Here is a 24,311-nt window from a genome sequence, read left to right on the forward strand (position 1 = left end):
AGTTCTTTTCACAAATTGGTTACCGCCCTTTTACTCATTTAAACTGTTTGGATAGCGAAAATCGATAACGACCAAATCGTTAAAAAACAGATGCCTGTTTTTTCAGGTGCAATTAATTCATTTGTTTGGCGACAGCATTTATTTTAACACATTATAAGAAAGATTATTTATGCAATCAGAGAAAATAAAAATAAAGAAATTAATGAAAAGAATACAATTGTGATGACGTAGTACGCCTAATGAAATCGGGAAGTAAGAAATGAAAACAAAATGGCCCCGGCTGCTGTCAGAGTTTGTTGTGCCTGTGTTCGGTGGTTTCCTGTAGTTTTCATTACAGCAGTTATTGTCTGGTCGTACTACGCTTATGTGGTTGCTTTGTGTGTCTGTAGGTGTATTTTTCTTTAAGAAAAGTTATAAGAAATGATGTACACAATCATGGTGAAAAGTAAAATCACAAAAATACTGAACTCCGAGGAAAATTCAATCGGAAAGTCCCTAATCACATGGCAAAATCAAATGACAAAACACATCAAACGAATGGACAACAACTGTCATATTCCTGACTTGGTACAGGCATTTTCAAATGTAGAAAATGGTGGATTGAACCTGGTTTTATAGCGCTAAACCTCTCACTTGTACGACAGTCTTATCAAATTTCGTTATATTTACAACGATGCGTGAACAAAACAGACATTATAAATAAAATAGTCAAAATATGGGTACAGCAGTCATCACTGTGTTACAATATCAAAACAAACAATTATTTACAAAAAAAGCACAAAAGCATCTATCAAATTAAGACCCACATTCATTGCTTCGCGTGTCTGACGTCAGAAAATGTAAACGTCACATAAGAAAAAAGTTTGTCATTCAATGTCTATTCAAAACAATTTTATAATTTCACATGGGGAATGTTGGTATACAGGGTTAAAAAATCAAAAGTTATGTTAGAATTAATTTCAGAAATAGACCGAGATTTATAATTGTCCAGAAGTTCTTCAGAACCCTTAAGAATCCACATATGGTAAATACCACTACGCGAGTAAAATAAATTTGTCGTTTGTCGTTCAAAGTATTTTCAAATTTATAATAGAACAATAACATAATGACATATAATAGAACAATAACATAATGACGGGATCTTTTAAAGTACAGAGTCACGTTATAAGAACCACAGAAACACAAAAAGTCGCATATACAAAACACACCAGTAAAAATTAAAGATAATACAAACACATTGACGGGATGTATAAGTACCTAGCCACGTCAAATGGATATCACAGAAAACAAACCAAACAGTAAAAGTAATATTAATAATAGAACAAAGACAAATGAAAGAACAATATTACACGTTGTTAAGATGATAAACAACGTCAGTATGCAGAATCTATACTTCAAGACCATCATGTATTGTTTGTGAAGTTGATACGGAATATTTATCAACAAGGTCTTGGTACCTTCCGATGAACTTTTTTAGAAAAAGGACGAGACGTTCTTTGACATACCCCTGGTTCATCAACTTTCTGCTCAGACACTGGTGACGTTTTACAAAGTCTGAGTAAGAGCTGCAAGCTCTTGAATATCGAATAAGTTGGGAAATGTATATCCCATATGCAGGTGAAGTTGGTATATTGCTACTAAGGTGGGGGAAATTTATAATTTTAAAATTAAAATCGTCTCGTTTGTCATAGATTCTGGTACTGAGATGACTGTGTATGTCAAATTCGAGATATAAGTCTAAAAATGAGGCGGAGGAAGCCGTGTCTGTTGTTTCTTTAATTTCTAGTTCTGGGGGATATATTAATGGAACCCAATCAGAAAAGTTCGGATTGTTAATGGAAAGAACATCATCAATATATCTAAAAGTGAAATTAAATAATCTGGCTTCTTTGATCTTCTTGTTTTTGACAAGTGTCTGAAGGAACTCCGATTCATATGAAAATAAGAAGAGGTCGGCAAGGAGAGGCGCACAGTTCGTTCCCATAGGAATGCCGACAATTTGTTGAAAAAGTCTACCTCCAAATTCAACAAATATGTTGTCGATAAGAAACTCCAGCATACTGATCACTTGTTCTTCTGTGTAGCATGTTTTACCCTTTTGTTCACTATTAACAAAATATGCCTTATGATATCCCAAAGTAATAAATTTATAGCGTATGCTACCATTTTTATGATGAAAGGCATTGTGGATTATTTCTTTCAAGCGATTTTTCAATTTCACATGGGGAATGGTGGTATACAGGGTCATCCCGATTTTACATTCATTTTTTTCCAAACTATGAATGAAACCAGTGTTCTTTCGGACAGTTTGACACAACTAGATTACTAGAGACATGTCGTTACAAGTATTGTGGTCGCCAAGTTCAGTTGATCCCAAATGATTATGATATTGACTAGTAGACACATGAACACGGACCCATACTATATAATTTCTGATACTGTAGAAGGGGTGTGAGACTCGGACCGTCTACAAAAGAGATGACTCGGACCTTCTTCTATTGAGATGACTTGGACCTTCTTCTATCGAGACAACTTTGACCAACTATAAAGTCAACTCTGACCGTCTATTAATTCAACTCGGACCATCAACAAGTCAACTCGCACTGTCAAGAAAAGGAATAGTTTTGATGCCTGTTTTTACTGTAATTTGTAAATGACGGGGGAAAAAAGACAGTCCTATTTGACTATTGACAGTCCTTAGATTAAAAAAATAATAAATTAATATAAAAAATTCAACCTCTACTTTTTTGCTGAAATTGTAATGATTTGTGCCAAAATTGTGGATCTATTCCCCATTCGATATGTGTCCTATCATTTCTTTGGTGTTGGGTTGCATATAAGTTAGTGACACATCTCTGTTAATCCTTATAGGGAGTGTACACAGATTCCTCTGTATCCTTGCAGCTCTAGAAGGTTATTTTTGAATAATGGGGGAATTTACCTACATACATGTACATACAATTTGCCATTTCAGAATCTAAAGGACCGTGGGTTATTTCATTGTTCGTATCCCAAAATGAAATTAGCCACGCTATTGGTTAAATTCCCATTGTTCGGTCAGGGGAATTACTGAATAAGTGATTTTTTAATTCACTCAGTTAAGTAGCAAATTAGAAATTCTGTGATTTTGCAGTTTTACCAAAATTTTAACCATTCAGGTTTAGATTATATCTAATTATTAGTAAACTAGAAAAAAATGGACCTTTTTCTTCTTTTAAGTAGCAAGGTATATATGCCTTTGATGCAATCATTCATCTGTAAATTCTAAGTTTGTTGAAAAAATGCTATAATAAAAGCTCTATATAATGATCTATTACTTTCTTAACAGATTTTTACCGGCAGTGGGAGTATTTTTCCTGTAAAATTCAAAGGTTTCACCTCTCAGATTATGGAATAAAATTTAACTGTTCTCGAACAAAATTTAATTGTTCATGGGTGTTGAAAATAGTGGGGGTTATTAATGAAATGATACTTCAAGAAGTGATTTTTTTGGAAGAAAATAAAGGTATGATACTCAGACATGAGGTCAATTACTTTTGAAAGTAATTAATTACATTCAATTACGATTACAAAATCTTCAATTAAATTACACATTACATTTGACTTTTATTGACAATGTAATTAATTACTTTCCAATTACTTGGCAAATGTAATTACTTACTTCAATTACTTTTGAAAGGAAAATATAGAACATGCATTTATTCTATCATATGTACATAATTATCATACGTTGCTTTATAGTAATAACAAATGAGATCTACAGTGACTATTTTCAAATTCAGCCAGTATCAAAGAAGAGTAAAAGTTAAATATCTGGTGTGTTACAGGAATAAAGAAAAAACAAACATAAATCTGAAGTGCACATAATAATTTGTCTATCAGGAATCATTAGATTAGGACTAGATGTCTGGTTTAATTTAATGTGCAAAATGATGAAAAGCCTTATTCAATATTTGGAAAATATTAAATTTTGTTTAATTACCTATTGAAATTTTATGTTTTAATGTATTTCATTGAAAATGATACAAGAAGATACTTTTAAACACAAATTATAGCATGTTTCTACAATACTTTTTGTTCATTCATTACAAAATAAAAAATCTTCCATGGTTGTGTAATTACAGAAGGTATACTGTGTAGGCTTTGATTTGTCAGCTAACTACATTTGCTAAGGTCATGGCTTTTCGTAATTTTTTGAGAAAACACAAGATTCAATCTTTCTGACCCCAAATTTCAAATGTAATTGAGTTGTAATTGAAAAGTAATTGTCAATTACAGACAATTTTGGCTTTGTAATTCATTACTTTCAATTACTTGTAATTGAAAAAATGCTCAATTACACATTACATTCAATTACTTGAGAAATTGTAATTAATTACAGCCAATTACAATTACATATTTCAATTACCCCATGTCTGATGATACTTGAACAAGTGATTTTCATGTCATTATCCCAGATTCTGTGTAGGGTCATCACCTGACATGACTTGGCATCCTATAAACACAGATGTTGGTTCTGATAATTTTAGCATCATAATTAGTCCCAGGATCATTAATATTATTTATTTAAAGCTACAATAGAATAAAATCACTTAATCTAGTGATTTATTTGTACTACTTAAATAGGTGACTATCAAAGAAAGACTACTCCTACTTGCAACATTTCGTGACAAAATGTTACTTGAAAAAGTGATTTAAGAAATCGCTCATTTTAGTAATTCCCCTGACTGTTTGGTGTACACTTTTGAAAATTACCCAGAATGCATTAGATCCTGAAACGGCATATAGGTTGAGCTAAACCTGTTAATGTCCAGTTTCTACCTTTTAGATATTAGTTTTAGATTATTAAACAACATTTATGAAATAAATGAAAAATGAAAAATTGCAGTTTTCATAATTTGAATTTTCTATATAAAAGAGTTGGATCAAATGTCATGTATCTCATAGATTAACTTTATTTGTTAAAAAAACCTAAAAAAAACAAACATCTATTTTTTTTTGTCATGACATCATGGTAAGTGTAAAATTACAGTTGTCCTAATATAAATCAATAATTCTTATATGATTTGCATATAAGGGAGTATGTTTATATGATTGTTGGAGAGGGCATCTGGAAGTGGCTCTTGAAGTTGTTTATTTTTTGATAAGACGACGTTGACGGAACTACTTTTTGTTACCAATGTAAACAAGATGGCGGCGATGATAACACAAACCAGCTCGATGTAAAAAATATTATTTTCACTTCACGTTCTTCGTTAAATTAAATAATAAACACAAAACATTTATTTGAATGATAATAAAATATTTATGTAGTTTTATTTTTTATCAGAAAGCAGATTTCATGGAATACATTTTTTTGCGTTAACCAAAAAATATATTTATGCGCCAGGCCAATTCAGTGACACAAATATACAATTTCTGTGTGAAAGAGGTTACGGGTAGGGAAAAAAATTCCTTTAGAAAGGCGTTTAATCCTGTATTATTTGATATTACCTTAAAATCATGCATGTCATATTTTGACAATTATTTAATTTGATTAATTAAATTTAAATGCTATGAAAGAAAACATGATACAATGTTTTATTGAATTGAAAATTCAAACAATAGTAATGGACAGTAGACATGTTAGAGAGTGAAATTAAAGATAAATTGAGGTTTTAAAAGTTTTTAATAGGGAAAATAAAATATTTTTGCTTAATAAAGCTGAATTCTGGGCATATAAAAGTTTGCCTAAGGTTTTTAGTCCCCTATCAACGAAGTCGAAGGAGACATTAGGTTTGCACTCCATCCGTCTGTCTGTCTGTGTCTGTCCATCCATCAGTCCGGCAAATCAGTTTTCCACACTTTTTTCGTCATGTTTGAAGATATTGATTTGATATTTGGTGTATTGTGTTATCATGACAAGTTACAGATCAAGTTTGAATTTTGTTCCGGTCTGATGATATTGTGCAGAGTTATGGTCCTTAAACTTAGAAAATTCACTCAAGTAATCAGTTTTCCTCACATTTTTTTGTCATGCTTGAAGATATTGATTTGATAATTGGTATATAGTTTCATCATGACAAGTTACAAATCAAGTTCGAATTCTGTTCCGGTCTGATGATTTTGTGCAGAGTTATTGTCATTGGACTTAGAAAAATCACTCAAATAATCAGTTTTCCTAACTTTTTTGCGTCATGCTTGAAGATATTGATTTGATAATTGTTATAGTTTACACCATGACAAGTTATAGATCAACTTAGCATTTTGTTCCAGTACAATGAATTTTTAACTGGTAGGGGACTATGCATGCTATGTATTGCCAGGCAATACTCACAGAATACTTGTTAAAATTGATTACAATATTTTAAGCTGCCATTAGATCATTAATTTTATCGAATGGTAAATGATTGATGTTTCAGACTTTTTTGGATGCAATTTGGACATGTCGAACAAATAGCAAATTGAACATATTTTGTTTTAACTATTTTATTTGGTTAAATATGACTAATAATGATTAATTACCTTTTTGTCCTTTCCAGATACTGTGCCAAGTATTGCAGAAAAAGGTATGTTACAAACTACATAACTAAATAATTTAATTTTGATGTAACAAGTCTTCTTATTGGCTGAAAGTTTTTTGTCTATCAACTCTTAGACCTAATTTTGTCATGTGACCATGACATCACCAACGTTTTTTCATGACTTACTCCTTAAAAATGGAATTTGGAATTAAATTATAAGGAATGGCTCTTAATATTTTTTCTGTCAGTTGTTTTCTGAAGTATCTGATCCATGATTATCTCATCTATTTATTTAACATTTTGTCACAATTTGAATTATAATGATACCTGAGTATGGTTAAAGAGGTGATTTAAAGGGAAATACAAATTAAGTTTGATGTTTCATTATTTTACATCATTAGTTTAAAATTCTTTGCATAGTCCGTAGATAAATGCCTTTATGAATTAATCCAGGGAATGGTTTTTCTATGACAAAGAGCATTAAAAAAAGAATTCTATGAAGAGGCTACACCTTATACAGTAGCTGTCTTAGTATATTTATCATCCATGATCCAATGCTGAAATTAAAAGTGAAAAATTGTAAGAATTCAAAGAAAAACAAAACCAAATTCAGAAATAAGGGTTCAGAAAGAGAAAGTGTTTTTTTCGCAATTCATCAATGCACTATCTTATTATTAAATGTATGTATATATTTAGAAACACATCAATAAATGATTTCTATTTGCAGTTATATACCTGTTAATCTACCATCCTATATTGGTGATATTTCTGTGGGCCTATGCCAAAACTATATTTACAGATGTTGGATCAGTTCCTCGTTCAGTAAGTAATCATCCAGTATCTGTATTGACATGTATGCTATCAGTATTTCTATAACTCAGTGTTGACCAAGGCTTCCAAAACAGTCATATATTCCGGACAATTGTATAATGTCCGGTAAAAATCCGGCTGGGCAAAGCATGAAACGGTCATCTACTTTTTAGTTGTCAAGGCTTTCTTAAGAGACGGTCATTTTAGCATAATTCGTGATCTTTTTGACCCAACCTTTTGCCTTTAACAGCCACACATTTCCGGTCATAAAAGTGATATGATGATTAATTACTATCAAAACAACCCCTACTTCAATACTTTCTAATTTTAATCAAGGCTAATTAGTTGTTGGACAGCTGAAATCTACCTGTTCAGGTGACAGGTAAACTATTTCCAGTACCGGACATCGTATAAATTGATCGGTCTATTCAAAGTTTATTTCTTACATTTCAGAGGTTTCTATCTAATTGATGTAGTCCAAAAGATTGAAATTATAAGAAATACGTTTATAAACATGATTTGATGAAAAATTTAAAAAGGTTTTAAATGAAAAATTGTAAGAACTACATTGTATGAACTAGAACACGTGTGCGCATGTGCGCAGTAGGGAAATTTAATTATGCATCCTACATTTCTTAAAAAATGATAAAAATTATCATTGATACCTGTATCTAACGTTCATTTCAAGTATTTTGTTGAAGAAATAACGTGGAAAGAGCTTCTTCATTCAGTCGTGCTTTGTAAACGTACATGGATTTTATGTATCTGTTTCTGGTCCATGTTTTACCATTGTCAGGTCAACATCTGGTATTAGGAAAATGTGATTTTAAAAACGAAAGTAAAGTTTTTGACAACATAATTTTGCACAAATAAAGAGTCTAAGGCAGTTATGAGCACACTGATGTGCACACTTCGAATTATACACTGCCAATTTAACAGTTTACGTCCGAATATCAAATTCACACCAAAGTAAAGTTTAATATCATTTTTTAGCTCACCTTGCCCGAAGGACCAAGTGAGCTTTTCTCATCACTTGGCGTACGGCGTCGTCCGTCGTCGTCGTTAACTTTTTACATTTTGAACTTCTTCTAGAGAACTACTGAATGGAATGAAACCAAACATGGCATGAATGTTCCTTATGAGGTGCTTACCAAGTGTTGTTACTTTGTAGCGGATCCATCATCCAAGATGGCCGCCAGCGGGGGACTTAGTTTAGCATAGGACCCTATGGGAAATACATACAAATGTCTTCTTTTAGAGAACCACTGAATGGAATGAAACCAAACATGGCATCAATGTTCCTTATGAGGTGCTGACCAAGTGTTGTTAATTTGAAGCCGATCCATAATCCAAGATGGCTGCCAGCGGGGGACTTAGTTTAACATAGGACCCTATGGGAAATACATACGAATGTCTTCTTTTAGAGAACCACTGAATGGAATGAAACCAAACATGGTATGAATGTTCCTTATGAGGTGCTGACTGAGTGTTGTTACTTTGAAGCCGCTTCAAAATCCAAGATGGCCGCCAGCGGGGGACTTAGTTTAACATGGGACCCTATGTGAAATACATACAAATGTCTTCTTTTAGAGAACCACGGAATGGAATGAAACCAAACATGGCATGAATGTTCCTTATGAGGTGCTGACCAAGTGTTGTTACTATGAAGCCGATCCATAATCCAAGATGGCCGCCAGCAGGGGACTTAGTTTAACATTGGACCCTATGGGAAATACATACAAATGTCTTCTTTTAGAGAACCACTGAATGGAATGAAACCAAACATGGCATGAATGTTTCTTATGAGGTGCTGACCGAGTGTTGTTACTTTGAAGCCGATCCATAATCCAAGATGGTCGCCTGCAGGGGACTTAGTTTATCATGGGACTCTATGAGAAATACATACAAATGTCTTCTTTTAGAGAACCACAGAATGGAATGAAACCAAACATGGCATGAATGTTCCTTTTGAGGTGCTGACCGATTGTTGTTACTTTGAAGCCGATCCATAATCCAAGATGGCCGCCAGCGGGGAACTTAGTTTTACATGGGACCCTATGGGAAATATATACAAACGTCTTCTTTTAGAGAACCACTGAATGGAATGAAACCAAACATGGCAAGAATGTTCCTTATGAGGTGCTGACCAAGTGTTGTTACTTTGAAGCTGATCCATCATCCAAGATGGCCACCAGTTGGGGACAGTGTTTAACAAAGGACCCTATGGACATTACATACACATGTCTTCTTTTAGAGAACCACTGAATGGAATGAAACCAAACATGGCATGAATGTTCCTTATGAGGTGCTAACCAAGTGTTGTAACTTTGAAGCCGATCCATCATCCAAGATGGCCGTCAGCGGGGGACCTAGTTTAACATAGGACCCTATGGGAAATACATACAAATGTCTTCTATTAGAGAACCACTGAATGGAATGAAACCAAACATGGCATGAATGTTCCTTATGAGGTGCTGACCAAGTGTTGTTACTTTGAAGCAGATCCATCATCCAAGATGGCGCCGGCGGGGGACTTAGTTTAACATAGGACCCTAAGGGAAATACATACAAATGTCTTCTTTTAAGGAACCACTGAATGGAATAAAACCAAACATGGCATGAATGTTCCTTTTGAGGTGCTGACCAAGTGTTGTTACTTTGAAGCCGATCCATAATCCAAGATGTCCACCAGCGGGGGACTTAGTTTAACATAGGACCCTACGGGAAATACATACGAATGTCTTCTTTTAGAGAACCACTGAATGGAATGAAACCAAACATGGCATGAATGTTCCTTATGAGGTGCTGACCAAGTGTTGTTACTTTGAAGCCGATCCATAGTCCAAGATGGCCACCAGCTGGGGACAGTGTTTGACAAAGGTCCCTATGGACAATACATACACATGTCTTCTTTTAGAGAACCACTGAATGGATTGAAACCAAACATGGCATGAATGTTCCTTATGAGGTGCTGACCAAGTGTTGTTACTTTGAAGCCGATCCATCATCCAAGATGGCCACCAGTTGGGGACAGTGTTTGACAAAGGTCCCTATGGACAATACATACACATGTCTTCTTTTAGAGAACCACTGAATGGATTGAAACCAAACATGGCATGAATGTTCGTTATGAGGTGCTGACCAAGTGTTGTTACTTTGAAGCCGATTCATAATCAAAGATGGCCGCCTGCGGGGGACTTAGTTTAACATAGGACCCTATGGAAAATATTTACAAATGTCTTCTTTTAGAGAACTACTGAATGGAATGAAACCAAACATGGCATGAATGTTCCTTATGAGGTGCTGACTAAGTGTTGTTACATTGAAGCCGATCCATCATCCAAGATGGCCACCAGAGGGGGACTTAGTTTAACATAGGACCCTATGGGAAATGCATACAAATGTCTTCTTTTAAGGAACCACTGAATGGAATGAAACCAAACATGGCATGAATGTTCCTTTTGAGGTGCTGACCAAATGTTGTTACTTTGAAGCCGATCCACAATCCAAGATGGCCACCAGCGGGGGGACTTAGTTTAACATAGGACCCTATGGGAAATACATACAAATGTCTTCTTTTAGAGAACCACTGAATGGAATGAAACCAAACATGGCATGAATGTTCCTTTTGAGGTGCTGACCAAATGTTGTTACTTTGAAGCCGATCCACAATCCAAGATGGCCACCAGCGGGGGGACTTAGTTTAACATAGGACCCTATGGGAAATACATACGAATGTCTTCTTTTAGAGAACCACTGAATGGAATGAAACCAAACATGGCATGAATGTTCCTTATGAAGTGCTGACCAAGTGTTGTTACTTTGAAGCCGATCCATCATCCAAGATGGCCACCAGTTGGGGACAGTGTTTAACAAAGGACCCTATGGACATTACATACACATGTCTTCTTTTAGAGAACCACTGAATGGATTGAAACCAAACATGGCATGAATGTTACTTATGAGGTGCTGACTAAGTGTTGTTACTTTGAAGCTGATCCTTCATCCATGATGGCTGCCAGCGGGTGGACTTCCTTTAACATAAGACCCTATTGGAAATACATACAAATGTCTTCCTCTAGAGGTGCACTGAATGGAATGAAACCAAACATGGCATAAATGTTTCTTATTAGGTGTTGATGAAGTGTTGCTACTTTATTGCTGATTTACTGTTCAAGATTGCCACCAGGATTTTTTATTAAATTACAGGGCCAATATTAAACCAAATTTGGCCTCACTCATTATTAGGGTATCTGTTATGATTTTAATCTATTTTAACATGATTTCCAAAACCAAAGTAGAATCAGGTGAGCGACACAGGCTCTTGAGAGCCTCTAGTTTTTAATCTAATGTCAATCATTGGGATGGCCATCTGATTACCATAATTGCCTTTTGTGACTTAGTCTTAAGGGATTAAAATCGGGATAAGATATAAAATGTCCTGCTGGCTCAAATATTTTTTGGAAGCCCTGGTGTTGACATGTTATATAGTGAGTAGATGAACTACTTGAACAGTAAATTGAAGTCTTGGACTTCTTGCCCACAGAGGTTGAACTGTTGATGTATGATTTTCTATGATTTTAGCATGTTTTCTGTATTTGGTGGCTAATGTATACATGAATACTTCAAAGGAAATCTAAGTACTTTCTTAAATTGTGCATAAATTGTACAATTTTGATATATTTAAGATATGCGTTTGCAAAAAGAAAAATACAAACTAGCCAAAAAATGAAATGGAGATTTTCATCAATATATGTAAATTTAGGCTTATATGATGAAACAACCAGTCAAACATTTACCTGTGATAAAATAAATTTATGTCAATATTTGTTTTTCCAGTTTTATTTGACAGTTCAAGAAATAAACAGATTAGAAAGAGAAAGAGGTGAAGAAGCACAGAAAAATATACTTCTAGAATTAGCCAAAGATAAACCTATACTTAATAGAACACATGCTGGAAGTAAGTTGTAACTTCTAGAATTAGCTAATGATAAACCTATACTTAACAGAATTCATGCTGGAAGTAAGTAGTAACTTCTAGAATTAGCCAATGATAAAGCTATACTTAACAGAACACACGCTGGAAGTAAGTTACTTCTAGAATTAGCCAAAGATAAACCTATACTTATCAGAACACATGCTGGAAGTAAGTTACTTCTAGAATTAGCCAAAGATAAACCTATAGTCTATACTTAACAGAACACATGCTGGAAGCAAGTTACTTCTAGAATTAGTCAAAGATAAACCTATATTAATAGAACACATGCTGGAAGTAAGTTACTTCTAGAATTAGCCAATGATAAACCTATACTTTAATAGAACATGCAGAAAGTAAGTTGTAACTTTTATCATCAGCCAAAGATAAACCTATACTTAAAAGAACACATGCAGGAAGTAAGTTGTAACCTAATTAAACTATTTATAGTAATAAACTACATCAATCATAAAATTATAAAATGATTACGAATGATTTGATATTTCTTAAAAATCAATATGTTGTTGATACAAATTTCCGTTTTAATGATATAAAATAATCGTAGGGTCATGACCTTGTTTTTGACATATTTACCAATCTGTTAACTTTTTGGTTGTTATTGTCCAAAATCAACGTTTTACAGCTTAAAAAATGTGATGATGTTACACTTATCACAATGTTATGTGGTATTTTTTTTACAAACACCACTTTTCAAGATGCATATCAAAAAAAGGAAGTTGTAGACATATTATTATTTTACATCATTGAAACCGAAATTAATGTAGCATCAACATATATCTATTAAACAGAAAATCTAATCATTGATAATTACTTTCATGATTAATAACGTTTTTTCACTGATTTGTATGCTTACTATACAAATGCACATCTAGATGCAAAGAATTCATTCAATAATCATTATAATATATCAGCAAATGGAACAGGCCAATGAATTTTTTATCTATTTTCACTTATAGTTCAAACAGCCAAAGGTGTATGCAAAAGTTTGTCTATTGAGATTTTAATGCATTCCACCTAAATTATTTGCCTTATTCATTGGGTATTCCAGACTTCTTTTTTAGGATAAAATCAATCTAAATGTTAATGGATCTAAAAATTTATTTTTAGGTGCCAGATATTGTGAGAAATGTAAATGTATAAAGCCAGACAGAGCACACCATTGTTCTGTATGTGGACAGTAAGTAGATATAAAACTATTAGGATGGATTCATTGATATTTGTTGGGTAAAGCCACACCATCTATTAACCATCTATATTGTTAAAGCAAATGATTATTATGGATGTATAATTCATGACACAAAATAAATACATGCAAATAAGCAAATTGATATAATTCACAAAAATACATTACACAACTTAAAAAAAAAACGCTTTTGAAATTGATTGATTGATTGTTGGTTGCTTAGCTTAACAGCATATATTATTACCTATATCAATATTTAGTTACAAAAAGGAAAGAAATAGTATGCTGATATACAATAAATCAGTTTCAACTGACAATTAGTTATAAAATTACTTGTAAAGATGTATTATTATATTGTTATGCGTAAACACATTTCAATCTTTTATGTCATTAGTTTTCTTTTATTTTTCCAGAAATTTGAGATCATAATAATTATGCCTTCATAAATATTGCAAAAAACTTTTTTTTTTCCAGATGTGTGTTAAAAATGGACCACCATTGTCCTTGGTAAGTACCTTTAGTGTCATCTTTAGATCATTGAATTATTACTCATAGTTTTAAGTTAAATCAAGTTTTTGATATTCTGATGTCAATGATATGGCAACCAAATGAAACAAAAAACTAAAAGACATCTAGAGGAAAACATACTATCTTCAACATGATGTCTCTCTACAATAGGTCAAGCTGTAAATCATCTAAATCTATTAAAATTGATGAATTAAACCAAAAGTATCTGCCATCAACATCAAATTAGCCAAATATCAAAAAAAAAATGAGACAAACCACTGCAGACATTTCCAGGAGTAAAATGACAATTTTGTTAATAACATTTTTAAGTATATGTATAATTCTAACCAAAATTAAAAATCATTGCAGTTTTTCTAAGTCATTAAAAAATTCCAAGTAATTTTGTAATTTTTAACTTTAGATATAAAAAGAAATTGCAATGATAAGCTGCTGGATGAATGATCAAGATTTGTAATATTTTTCTGCAAGAAAAAAGTTTTCCTCTCAGTAATTAGTTTCTTAAAAATATGTCTTCAAGAGACAGAATCATTTTCTAATATTACTTTTTTATTTTTCAGGGTGAATAATTGTGTAGGATTTACAAACTATAAATATTTTGTTTTATTTCTTGGTTATGGATTGCTGTACTGCTTATTTATAGCATTTACAAGTCTATATTATTTTATAGAATTTTGGACGGTAAGTTGTATATTACTTCATTTATTTTATCTCATTAGAAAAGCCTTAAATGAATTGTACTTTATTCACTACATGGTCAAGAAAAACTTTTATTAAATCATTGATATAAAATTATTTTATAAGGGCTATTCCATTAAGACAGATGTAGGAGGGAAGGAAGGGAAATTTTATTAGGACATGGGTAGTGGCTCATTTATGGTTGTATGTCCATTTGATGTATATAAAAATCTTCAAAGAAAATATGTTGGATGTGGGGTGATCTTGGAAGTTCCTTTTTACCCACCTACATACATTTGAATGGAATAGCCCTTAATATTTTACAAATTTATAGACAAACATTGCATTAATCTTGGGATTAAGAACTTGCGGATTACCTTAAGAAAACGTGTTTAAGTTTCACAGCGATTTAAGTCTTGCTAACTCAGTAATTATTTTTTTATATAATGTATATTCTTACAAGGAAGATGCCTTTGATCTATTATTATAGGTAAATGTTAACTTGGATAGGTCAGTTTCTTAGTACAATCCTATAAAATATGTTTATTCCCCCTCACAGCAATCTTACACACTCAATACAGCTTATATATAAATAGTAACTGAAACAGAGTCAGTCACAAAACTCTACATTGATCAATGAACCATAAAATTAAGTCAAGGTCAGATGAACCCTGTCAGACATATTTGTACTCCGTTACATGATTTTCACACCGAAAAAAGTTAACTCGTTAACATGTTAGCAATTGAGAAACATTTCTTTTTCAGGGGGGTAGTAGTAAAGAGGCTGTAAAGTTCCATGTTTTATTTGTATTTTTCGTTGCTATGATGTTTGGTATAAGTTTGATATCGTTATTTGGATATCATATATACCTCACATGCAGTAATAGATCTACTCTAGGTAAGCATTTGGATATTATATTTACCTAGCATGTGATACAAGATGTACTCACGGTTAACTAGTTGACAAATCATAAAGCAAAAAAAATGTATATTTATTTCTGTTCTTCATCTTCAAGTCATTGAGGCAATCAACACAGAGTAGAGGTTTACACCATGACAACCCTAGGTCCGGATTTTGCAGTGAAGGCAAAAATATGTATTAAGTTGGAAATACACAAGATAAAAACACCATAATTATCTGAGAACAGTCAAATGCATGTAGTAAAATCACAGCTCTGTGGTTACTTGTCTTCAGATTGTTCAACAATGAGCTGATACATCAATGCAAGTTAATGACAGCCACTATTGAAGTTTTGCCAGTATGTATCATAATAAAACAAATAACAAACAAACATCTAGAGCCACATTTTAAAAAGTTTAAAGTTTTTGTGAGACTTTAATCAGCAATTTGTAATTTAAAATTGAATGAAAGTATACATATATACAAATAAAATTTGCAGACAGCATTTATGCAAAGGCTAAAGCATATAATGGTCACCATTTCAAAACCATAAAGTTCCAGTAAATGAAATATTGTGGTAAACAAAGAATTATAATGTTCAATATCTTTGTTTTTTAGAGTCTTTCAGATCACCTATATTCCAGACAGGAGCAGATAAAAATGGCTTCAGTTTGGGCAAATTAAACAACTTCAAAGAAGTTTTTGGAGAGAGAAAACTTTTTTGGTTTTTACCAATTTTTTCAAGGTAAAAAAAAGGAAGAGGATATCTATGTATTGATGTTATATATATTAGACACTACAGGTTTGGGTGTATTTTCACTCTGTAATGATCCTTTTGTCGCTAGCTTGATTCTTGTTATACAAGCCATTTAAATTATCCAACTATTTAGATGAAAACTTGTTGTCTCCCGAATATATGTGGCTTATCATGCTTATCCTCCCAAACTCACAAGTTGATCAGTTTTAATTGAAAATTGAAAAACCTTTTGTTGTAAAATATATTCTTTCCTCCCTGAAAAAAAAATCAAAATATACAAATGGAAGGGTCATCAAGATTCTGTTAAGAAATGACTTGCAGACACATTAATTTTGAATAACATTTTCATTGAAATGTATTATAAAATTCCAATTGTTATCCAATTTAAACATTGCCCCCACAGATTTTTTATGTATATATAATACGGACATGTGGTATGGTTGCTAATGAAACAACTATCCACCAGAGACCAAACAACAAGGATTTAAGCAGTTTGTTTTGGAATAATATATGTCCAGGACATTGTAATAGAGAAGTAGTTATAATATGTTACCGTGTTATATTTTTTGTTGCACCAATACTTGCCATTACTATTGTTCAAACATTTGCTTGGTGTGCAAAAAAGCTTCCTGTGTAAAACTTTCAAAATGTGAAAAAAATTCTTTTAAAAATAAATATAGAACAGATTATTTTAAAGAAACCATGATTGCCATTTTAAGATGCTTTTATTGTTATGTATCTTATATGTGAATAGTGAAAATGTGAAAACTGTTGCTTTGGAATAGATCAAAACAAACTGTGTCATGTTGCAATGTACATAGAGAATAACTGTTATTTTAGGTTGACAAGTTTTTAACATGGATTTTTCTTGGTGCATATGATTATAGGATTAAGGTGGTCCAGATATTAAGTTAATTGTTATTATGCAGCTTTGATTAAGTAGATTTATGGATTATCTATGGTGTTGAAAACGAGAAGGAGTTTTTCGCAGCTACAATCTCATTTGATGGCGATAGCACTGAGATTAGATTTAACCTTTAAACCTCCTTGAGTTGAATGACAGTATATAATCTGCTTATCGTTTTTTTCATAGGCAATGTCAATTAGGTTGGCTTATCTTATCCTCACTCATCTCGACTTAGAAAAACTATTGTTAGTCCAACAGCATGAGATGGAACATTATCACACATAGAGATCAAACCATAAATTTAAAGAAATAGGGATACCAAATTTCTACACGTGTCATTTGAAAGGAGTAGGTTCAGTAAGACCCCTTTTTGGCCCCAAAATATATCAGTTTTACAAAATTGTTATTATGTAATCTTTTAGCTATTTATTAGAAAGTGGAATACCTCTTCTACATAAACATGGTCTGTTTTTGACAATACAATGCACATATATCGGGTACTAGCATCATTAAGACATGCTAAATTACTGAAATCTTCAAAATTTTGCATTTGAGTTAAATTTTAGACGGTTTCGTCTTAAATGGAAGTGGCCGCATTCGTGTTCATTCTTAATATCTAAATGTAAGTTGTATTTGATGATAATACATAACAGTTATAAAGGTTGAAGGTGAACACGGATGCGGCCACTTTCATTTTTGACAAAAACTATCTGAAAAGTGACATATTATGGCATATTTGATGGATTTTCCATATTTAAGCTTGAATATGAGCGTCTGAAATGACTGAATCAGTTCAAATCTTTCTCACAAACTATTTGAATCGACTGAAGTAGACACTTAAGTGTTTAAAAAGTGTACAAAATCTTTCATCAGATGAACCTCAAATTTGAGGCCAAAATTGGCCCTTACCGGACCTAGTCCTTTGTTTAATGATTGAACAGATGTCTACAGTGATGTTATGGAATAACAGTTATTCTCTGATGTACTGTACACTTTAGATAATGTACATTTATATAGCTATAACTACAGTTACCATATAAATTACAGTGACAGAGATGGGGTGTCCTTTCCAACTTTGAAATCCCAGACTAACAGTAATTCATACCAAACAATGGCTCAGACACCAAGGTTAGCTCTCTACATATTTTAATTTGTCTCAAAGAGATTGATTTTTCCTTGCTTTGCTTTTAATACACTTTCAGGAATTTTAAGTTGTGTTGTAACTTAAGGTTGAAAAATGAAATTATTTACATAAATTTTACAGAATTGATTATTGTTTCATACATGCAACCTACAAATATTTTGTGTTTAAAATTTAGAACTGTTAATAATAGCTTTTTTCTTACTAAATAGATTAAGAAAACTTAAAAAAGTATATTTTGTTTTTAATCATATCTTTCTTGCTTTTTGGTCCTATAAAAAATATAATAATGATGACACATATTACATATAGTCACAACTTGACTAGACTCTGGGTGATAAAGAGCTTGTTAAATTGTATATTGGTGAAAATCTAGATCTTTGGATATTTTTGGTACTGTTGGATTACTGTCTCATTAACAAATACCTCACATTTCTATTTAACTATAAACCATCATTAGAAGGAAAGCTGGCTTACCCTACTTTATACATTCACTGCACTATACAGACTTCACTCAAACCTTTCTGTTGATCTTCTCTCTGAGACAAGTTATTTATATTCCGATATAACAAAAATAGTGTAGAAATTTATACTAGTCACAACTTTTTTCGTTCAGAAAAAGTATTTCAATAAATTAAAATTTTGCCCAAATTGTTTTATTGTGGAAGATTTGTACTGTAGTTTCAGAAGTGCATAATGACATTTATTTATGAAGTATCAAGTTAAGGAAACTGCTCTGTCAAACTTTTTTAAAAACAGATTCTCAAATTTAGAGATTTTTTTCCTTTTACTTTATGTATCAGTTTAGGCAAATAGAAATGAGTTCTTACCAGTGCCACACCTAGAATTTTCTGAAATTATTTAATGCATTTTTTAGTTGTGAACTCATGAGTTAAAATGAATAACTAGTTGTTACAAGGAGAAATTACTATATGTACCCAAAAAAATTTGTAAGCTTTTCTTAATGTTGTACATGTATATCATTTTAATTTTTTTTTTATCCTTGTAACAATTCATTAATGTTTGAAAAGTGAGGGCATGGTAATGGTCCTATTTGGTCTAAACTTTATTATGAATATTCACCAAGATTTTAAATTCAAAAGATAGCATAATTATTTTTGTTGGCAAACAATGACAAATTGCATGGTTTTGACAGACATTTGTAAGTGGTAAATAAATACATGCAAGAATATTATTAATAAAGATATGAAAGGTGTTTTTTTATATAGACAAACACTGTTCAATTATTTATTTGGTTTGTGAATAGTCTCTAAATTTGTGAGTCTGTCTGTTATTTTTCTTTAAATTTTTTTTGAAGTCGCCTTTCTAATTCATAACTACATTTATACATTTCTTTGATCCCTAACTATCTGTTTTAGTTTCGTATTATTTCAAGTTTGAAAATAGAAATAAATGGAATTCTTAATTAAAAAATTCAAATTCAGTGAAAATTAGCCCAAATTAGGTGATCATTACACCCTGTCCTTTGCAATAAAAGACCCTCTAATAATTTCTGAAGTCACAGTACATCATTTACCATAGGAAAGTTCAATACAAACAGTTTTTTTAAATATCTGTAAATTTGCAAAAATGTTGACCATTATGAGCTAGAGCTACTAAAGAAAAATCTGACAACTAACACAGAACTTTTGGTAAATATGGAAAGGACACCCATGTTAGGACATATTTAAAGTACATACCATTTATTACAGTTTTGGTGATGGCATTGCCTATCCGACTAGGACTGATGATATACCGTCTGACGGTCTGTTAGCAGACAGACAAAGATGGATGGAGGAAGGAGATGTTGATGGTGGTAAGATGTAACACACAAATAGTGTTGCTGTGATATAGATTGTTTCTGAAACTATTGAAATTTTTAAAGAATATGATTGATTTTATGAATTTCAACTTTTTAAATTGAATTTTTGACCTTGGAAATGTGAAAGTTCAAAAAATATGATAGAACTGCAAAATTTTCATTATTGAATAGTCTCAGAAACTTGCTTTTTTTATACTGCAGAGCAAAGGACAGCACATTTTTGATAAAATAAATATCATTATTCAAATTTTAGTTCCAGATAAAAATAAATTTAAGTTGGATAATTCTGTCAAACTTCTCAAATGCCATACTTTCTGGTTTTAGATTCATGTCAGATCTGTTGAATTTTACTCCCAAATTATGAAATTGATAGATATTTCTTTTTTTTGATATTGAATTTACTATGAATAATTTACTCATTCTTATAAAGAACAGAAGCATGAATAATTAGGAAAGACTTTAAGCTCAAGATATTTACAGAAACAATGTCAATCAGTTTAACAAATGTAACACTTTAAAAGAGTTATTTCTATTATTTTTTGCGGTGTACTTATATATACTATTGTCAAGCTGCATGTGACAGGACAGCTGAAATGATGCCCTTACAAAAAATGCAATTTAGCATAGAAATATGTAGATAGAGATAATAAAACATCAAACTTAATATTTCAGAATGTGATGTGCTAAACAAAAGTAAGAAAAAATGGATATCACTAAAAGTAATCAGTTCTTTCCTAATCGTTATATTCAAGCTAAGACTACTGGTAGTAGTTAGGCAAAAGGCAAAAAAAAAATACATGATCAAAAATGGAGCTTGTTTTTGTAAATTGTAGAAAGTGAGAATTTATGTATTTTGGAATAAAAAATCCCAATTCCCAACCATCTCCTTTGATAGTATAATTTCATATATATGTTTTTCTATAACGTGTTTATTTCCACTTTTGAATGAATGTATTAGATTCAAAGAACACTTACAAACAGATTTACTAACAGTTAGTTGTTTTATTGTAGGAACACAATTGAGTGGTTCCAGTACTAATTTAATCAAGTGATAATACAGGTGCTTGTTGCTTTCTTATTATATATATTTATATTGCTTTGTCACACATCATTAATAGTTTTTGTTGCAAATATACAGATTTTGTTTTTTACAATATTGGATATTTGTTACAGAGAGCGACTTCTTCGTAGCAAAGACTAGAGCATGGGGTATGACATGGTTTTCATGAGTGATATGCTGGAGCTTATAACATTTTGCTTTATTTATTCATTTCCTTACATCATTTGAATGATATAACTTGTTTTGAAGTTATTCATTGGAATTAGAGCATATTTTAGAACACAGATATTCATTTTGCTTTGGCAGTTGCCTGTGTTTCCATTTGAAAAATTGAAAACCACAGGAAGACTTAGATAAAAAATATACATATCTCTTAGAGATTTTAATGAAATTTTGCATGCAGCTAGAGCATGTGGGACTGAATCTGTGTATAGAATTTTTTTTATAGATAACATTAATACTGCCAAAGATAGATATAGAAAATTGAACTGAATTAAGTTTACATTAGCTGAATTTTTATTTGATTGATTGATTGGTTCGTGTTTAACGCCACTTTCAGGACTATTGCGTTTTTTCATTACGGTCAGTTTTCATTCGTGGAAGAAGCCAGAGAGAACAACAGTCCTTTGGGTGGAAAACTAACAATCCTAGTCAATTAATATTGGAGTCTTATGTACCTGCCACACGCCAAATTCGAACTCACAACCTCAGTGTTGACAGACTAGTGATGCAATATAGTTAGACTTCTTAGACCACTCGGCCACCAAGGCCCTTAAATGAATTTAATTTGATTTAATTAATTTAAAAGTTTGGCAAAGAAAAAACATATGTAGTAATATCCATAAAAATCAAAAACATGGTTTCTTCAGGCCTTCAAAAAGTTGTTTGAAAAAAATTGTTAGTTTCAAAATATTTAAGTTCCTTGCATGGCCACTCATTGGATGAGTTCAATGATTGAAAAATCTTAAATTGGGGACTATTTTTAAGAAGGGGGTACTTGAAAAAATATCCCATATAAATTATTTTGACCCCATTTTTCGTCAGATCCTCTTGTATTTAGGTAGCCACTCAACAAAATCTTAGAAATATGTACTTGTAATAATATTCCATATTAATTATGTGGGTAGTGTGGGGTATGTGAGCTTGCTCACTTAATGTTCTTTCATTTTAAAAAGTCACTGTTGTAAAGCTTTGCCATGACTGTTGTCTCATGTGTTGTTAATTGGTATAGCTGAAAATTATATGGTAGTGCTTGGCACTCTCCTAATAAAAAATTATGGAAAAAAAGAGTTGTTATAAATTTTTATGGGAGTTATTGCCCCTAAATGATGACTTTTACCAATATTTTACCAATATTTCTTGTTATCTTGATTACTATGATAGATAAAATAGAAACTTAGGAAAAATGATCAGCAGGACAAATTATACTGTAAATTCAGAAATTATTGCCTACATTTATTATTGCGATTTTTGGAGAATGAATAAAATTGTGAGATTATTTATTGCGATTTCAGGAATTTCTGCATTTTGGCTGTTCCATTAAAACATACATGGTACCCTGGGAAGGCACTTTAAAAATGGGGTAAGCACCTATAGAGGCAAATTAAAATTTGACTTACATTACCACTTTGCAAAAAAAATAGATGACACCCACCCATAGTTGAGATTTAAAAGTGCCTTCCCTTGGTCCCATGTATGTTTTTCTGGAACTGCCCTTAAGATATATGTATCTGATATGAGAATGTGAGTTTTTATTATTGCAATACTCACCCAGTTACATTCTTCACATTATTAAAAACCTCGCAATAATTTCTAAATTTACAGTTATCAACATGGATGAAGTCGTCCGTCTACTCAATATAGCCAAAAATATAGTAGATAAGGAAATCTAGAAACAGCAAAAAAAATGTTCATCATTACAAGATCAACACACAAGAGATTTTAGTCAAGAATTATATTCTAGTCCTTAATGTTGAAGAGAGTCTATTGATGAAAAGTTGAATGTGATTAACATACGTATTTACCCTTGTATATTTTACACTTTGCCGGCTCATTCAAATTTTGCATTCAATCTTATGTCAGCTTTTTCAGGTAGTTTCTTTATGGTGGGACATCATTGTCTTTAGGACACATTAAGTTTTGTGCACTGATCCACAGTTCTTATTTACAGCAATATTCTTGTATTGTGATATAAAGTACAATATCAACAGTATCAAACAGTTGTTTCTGGTACTGTAAACATTCCTTATTTTTTTTCAGACTATAACAGTCATTTCAACAAAGCCGTGAGTTACAGATGAGCCATGTGATCAATGTTGTTGGGGAGATAACCCTGTACAGATAATAGAATAGGAATGATGCAAGGCAAACAGAAAGTTTCTTAAAAGACATGTCTCATATTAAAACTACTGTCGTAAAAATAACAAATACTTTGATAGCAGTGACATTACATAAATGACAAAATTATTGATTTTTAGAATTTTTAACATGTACTGTAAAAAGACTCTTTCTTTGATTAAACTGTAGTGTTTTGAAGTGTAAATTCTCCACTTAGATCTTTGTACAGACAGGATAGCATTTTTTATGTACTTTCATTGTCATGAAATTGTTGTTTTAAATGTCAAACATATGAAATACCTCGTAATATGTTAAGTGTTGACTTTTGACAAACACTAATTGTTATAGCAATAAAAAACCTAATGTCATTATACGACCGCAAAAATTGAAAATTTTTTGGTCGTATATTGGTATGACGTTGGCGTCGTCGTCGTCGTCGTCCGGCGTCGTCTGGCGTCGTCCGAAGACACATTGGTTTTCGCACTCTAACTTTAGTTTAAGTGAATGGATCTCCATGAAATTTTACCATAAGGTTCAATACCATGAAAGGAAGGTTGGGATTGATTTTGGGGGTTATGGTACCAACAGTTAAGGAATTAGGGGCCAAAAAGGGGCCAACAATAAGCATTTTTGTAACTTCCAGACAATAACTTGTGTGTAAGTGTATGGATCTCTCTGACATTGTACCACA

At 32.0% G+C, this 24,311-nt stretch overlaps 1 protein-coding gene across 4 annotated transcripts; it reads left to right on the forward strand.

The window, feature by feature from the left end:
* The first annotated feature begins 228 nt into the window (after positions 1–228).
* On the forward strand, positions 229–23,988 carry LOC127714972 (palmitoyltransferase ZDHHC15B-like). 4 transcript variants are annotated; one of them, XM_052220999.1, is made up of 13 exons: positions 229–385; positions 6,522–6,548; positions 7,231–7,325; positions 12,153–12,273; positions 13,417–13,486; positions 13,967–13,999; positions 14,578–14,698; positions 15,461–15,593; positions 16,215–16,341; positions 18,308–18,388; positions 20,114–20,217; positions 21,235–21,283; positions 23,543–23,988. In XM_052220999.1, the coding sequence occupies exons 1-12, from the start codon at positions 271–273 to the stop codon at positions 21,273–21,275; spliced, it is 1,068 nt and encodes a 355-aa protein (XP_052076959.1). In that variant the 5' UTR covers positions 229–270; the 3' UTR covers positions 21,276–21,283; positions 23,543–23,988. The 4 variants fall into 4 exon arrangements, with proteins under 4 accessions (XP_052076959.1, XP_052076958.1, XP_052076961.1 ...); XM_052220998.1 differs by lacking the exon at positions 21,235–21,283; XM_052221001.1 differs by lacking the exon at positions 18,308–18,388.
* Positions 23,989–24,311: the final 323 nt, after the last annotated feature.

This window comes from Mytilus californianus, unplaced genomic scaffold (genome assembly GCF_021869535.1).
Source record: "Mytilus californianus isolate M0D057914Y unplaced genomic scaffold, xbMytCali1.0.p SCAF_9, whole genome shotgun sequence".
Lineage (NCBI taxonomy): Eukaryota > Metazoa > Mollusca > Bivalvia > Mytilida > Mytilidae > Mytilus > Mytilus californianus.